Source organism: Nymphaea colorata, unplaced genomic scaffold (genome assembly GCF_008831285.2).
Source record: "Nymphaea colorata isolate Beijing-Zhang1983 unplaced genomic scaffold, ASM883128v2 scaffold0650, whole genome shotgun sequence".
Classification (NCBI taxonomy): Eukaryota; Viridiplantae; Streptophyta; class Magnoliopsida; order Nymphaeales; family Nymphaeaceae; genus Nymphaea; species Nymphaea colorata.
The window spans coordinates 1-3,304 of NW_022205156.1; the positions used below are offsets into that span (position 1 = coordinate 1).

The following is a 3,304-nucleotide window of genomic DNA, read 5'->3' on the forward strand; positions in this document are numbered from 1 at the left end:
CAACCCCAACCCCAACCCCAACCCCAACCCCAACCCCAACCCCAACCCCAACCCCAACCCCAACCCCAACCCCAACCCCAACCCCGGGTTTTATTTTCAAAAAATAACAAAAGATAAACTATAATACTATTGCTCCCTAATTTTATAAAGTGCATATTATAAGTCAATGTGATAAAATGAAATAATATTCAAATAATGATTGAAAGTGATCCAAATACTTGCTTGCAGCCAGCAGCACAAAAAGCAATAGCCGCCTTTCAGGTCATCCAATACATCAAAAGCATTCAATTCCTGCTAACATCATGAAGATGCAAGAGACTGACCCGAATATTGTAGCAAAGCTCAACAAGTCAATAATATCTATCAGATAGAAGCTGCTGAAAGATCGATTGGTTGAGGAGAAGACAGTTTCGAAGGAAAACTATGATGAAGTGATGAACATCTTTAGACTCGGCCATGGAATCCCTCTTGAGAGCATTCCCTGCAAACAGGAAAGCATTATTGATGCTTCAGACCAATCTAAGGAAGCGCTACTACGAGGAAAGGCTTGACGTTTTTCCCAACGCGTATCACCACATCCATTTTCAAGTCAATCATCGACAACGACAGAAAGCAGGTGATATACGGATTAACGGCATCGGTAAGACCATCTCATCGATCCTCCTGTGGTACTTGAGTTCAATCGTCACTGACTTCATGGCCAAAGAAGACCCCTAAGCCTTAAAAATTCGTTGACTTCAACTGCTTCTCGAAAATTCCCAAAGTTATATATGTTTCACTCGATGAAGACTCAAGCATATTGGACATCATTCAACAAATACGTACTCAGCTGCCTGGTTTCAACTTCTAAGAAGACAAAATCACAGAGGCGAGAAAATTCTTCGATGAAGAGACAAAAAGTAGAAAAGAGAAGCCCTTGTTCGATAGTTCTTGACATAGATTTGCAATTTTCTCAAAGAAACTTACGAACAGAAAGGCATTAATATTGCTATGGTGATAGATGAGGCCCAAGTCTACTATAAGCTCGCTTCAAGAGTCTAAAAGTCAATCAAAAATAAGAATACCTCTCTATCTAGTAAGTTGGCTGATAAAATTGTGGCTCTTTCCTCTTTTATGGGGATTCTCAGAAAATGTTTCCGCCGGATTGCCTTACTCACGAGCTAGAAGATTTAAAATTCTCATTTAGCACAGATTTCATCAATGGAAGAGTGGAAGGAAGATGACCTTTTTGATATTGATTCTCCAAAGAAGATATACAGAGAGAACCTAGAGCCTGAGTTTCGGCTTTCTGAACAGTACTAACAGATGGAGATGTACATGATCCTTTGGTTTGAGATACTGAGGAATTCAGAAAGGAAGGCCATGAGTTGACAGCGGAATAGCAGAATCAGTTGTATACAAATTTTAAGATTAAAATTTTTTCACTATGAACAGATTATCACGGCGAGCTTAGGTGTGGACAAGAGAAAAGACTCACTAAATCCTGCGGCAGTCTGTTGAGAAAATGAAGCTGGGCCATTTGGTCGAAGACTTCAAGAAAGAACTGCAAAAAGAAAAAGAAATAGCAAGCTGCTCTGAAAAAGAAAGCCCAGAAAGATTCCTAACAAAAATCTCTCACAAATAAGCAAAGAATCCAAAAGAAATAAGAAAGATAAGAACTAAGACATCATAAGAGTCTGAACAATCTGAAAGCAGAGAGAATCGCCAGAGTCAGAATAGGAAGAAGAATAAAGTCCCAAAATCAAACGATAGGGAAGATTGAAAACTTTTGGAGGTTAACAAAAGCAATTCAATGCAGAGCGAAATGCTGGAAAAGTTCTATAAAAACTTTTTTACAGCTAAACGAACCCTCGGATCAAAAAAGCAAGGCAATGCTGCTTCGATGATGAGTGGTGGCTCTTATTGGTAGCTAAAATAAGAGACAAAGCACTAGTACGAAAATCGATTTTCCATGCTCGAAAATAAAAGCGAGTAGGAAAGATTACGGTGAGGCATTGTAGATTCTGCTTGAGCAGGGTAACCTCTCAGACGTAAATGGAGAAATTTGTCAACCACTCTCCAGTTGGCTTTGCTGAAGGCTGCAGATAATTTATCTTTGAAGAATGGCAAAGTCTTTCGGTCCTATGATGTTCTTCAATAAATCTGGAATGTTCTGACCACATGATCTTCAATAACTGTATGCTCAATATCTTAATTATCATAACAGGATTGAAAAATTATTCGAGAAGATTAGTTGGAATATTTCAATCCTAAATAAATTTTCTTTTGATATCTTGTTAGATATATTAATTGACGTCATGTTTGGAACTTTTTTGAAAGGAAGGACTGCAGTTGTCACTGGATCCCTTTCCGGAATCGGCCTGGGAGTCGCTCGCGCTCTCTCTGCTGCAGGATCCAACATCGTTTTGAACGGTTTCGCCTCGGATGCTGAGATCAAGGCCCTTGAGAAGGAACTTACCAACAACACATCATCTGCCAAGTTCATTTTCGCCGACCTTACCAAGCCCAGTGACACCAAGAACCTCATTGAACAGTCCATCAAACACTTTGGAAAGGTTGATATCCTCGTCAACAACGCCGGCATGCAGCACATCAGCACCGTCGAGGAGTTCCCCGAAGACATCTGGGAAAAGGTCATTTCGCTCAACCTTAGCTCCGCCTTCTACGGAACCAGATACGCTCTTCCCCAAATGAAGCAGAGGGGCTGGGGAAGAATCATCAATGTTGCCAGTGTCCACGGATTGGTTGCCTCAGTCAACAAGTCCGCCTACGTCGCCGCCAAGCACGGAATCGTTGGCTTCACTAAGGCTGCCGCCCTTGAAAACGCCAGAAACGGAGTCACAGTTAATGCAATTTGCCCTGGATTCGTCTTGACTCCCCTCATCCAAAAGCAGATCGACATCATCAAGGAGAAGAGAGGCATTTCGGAGCAAGATGCTTCCAAGGCCTTGATCGAGGAGAAACAGCCATCAGCCAGTTTCAGTGTTCCCGCTGATATTGGAGCCCTTGCTACCTTCCTTTGCACTGACAACGCCCGCCAAATCACCGGTGCCAGCTACACCGTCGACGGAGGATGGACTGCCCAATGATTAACGAGAAACCTCTGTAGCAATCATGACTAAAGAGAGTTATTTATTAAGATAAAGTAAAGATATGGGTTGAAGAACTTCCGAATAATTAGAACAATCATTTATTACAACATCCAGCCTTAGATTCTTTCTCTGTATCCTGCAAATCGACGATGTTTTGGATTTGAGTTGTCGAAACTGAAGCCTTTGTCTTGCTCATCCTTTGTTGAAAAAGC

General features: G+C 41.5%; 1 protein-coding gene across 1 annotated transcript; it reads left to right on the top strand.

The window, feature by feature from the left end:
• Positions 1-456: 456 nt before the first annotated feature.
• On the top strand, positions 457-3,089 carry LOC116245347 (uncharacterized). The gene is made up of 2 exons (XM_031616965.1): positions 457-640; positions 2,320-3,089. The coding sequence occupies exons 1-2, from the start codon at positions 457-459 to the stop codon at positions 3,087-3,089; spliced, it is 954 nt and encodes a 317-aa protein (XP_031472825.1).
• Positions 3,090-3,304: the final 215 nt, after the last annotated feature.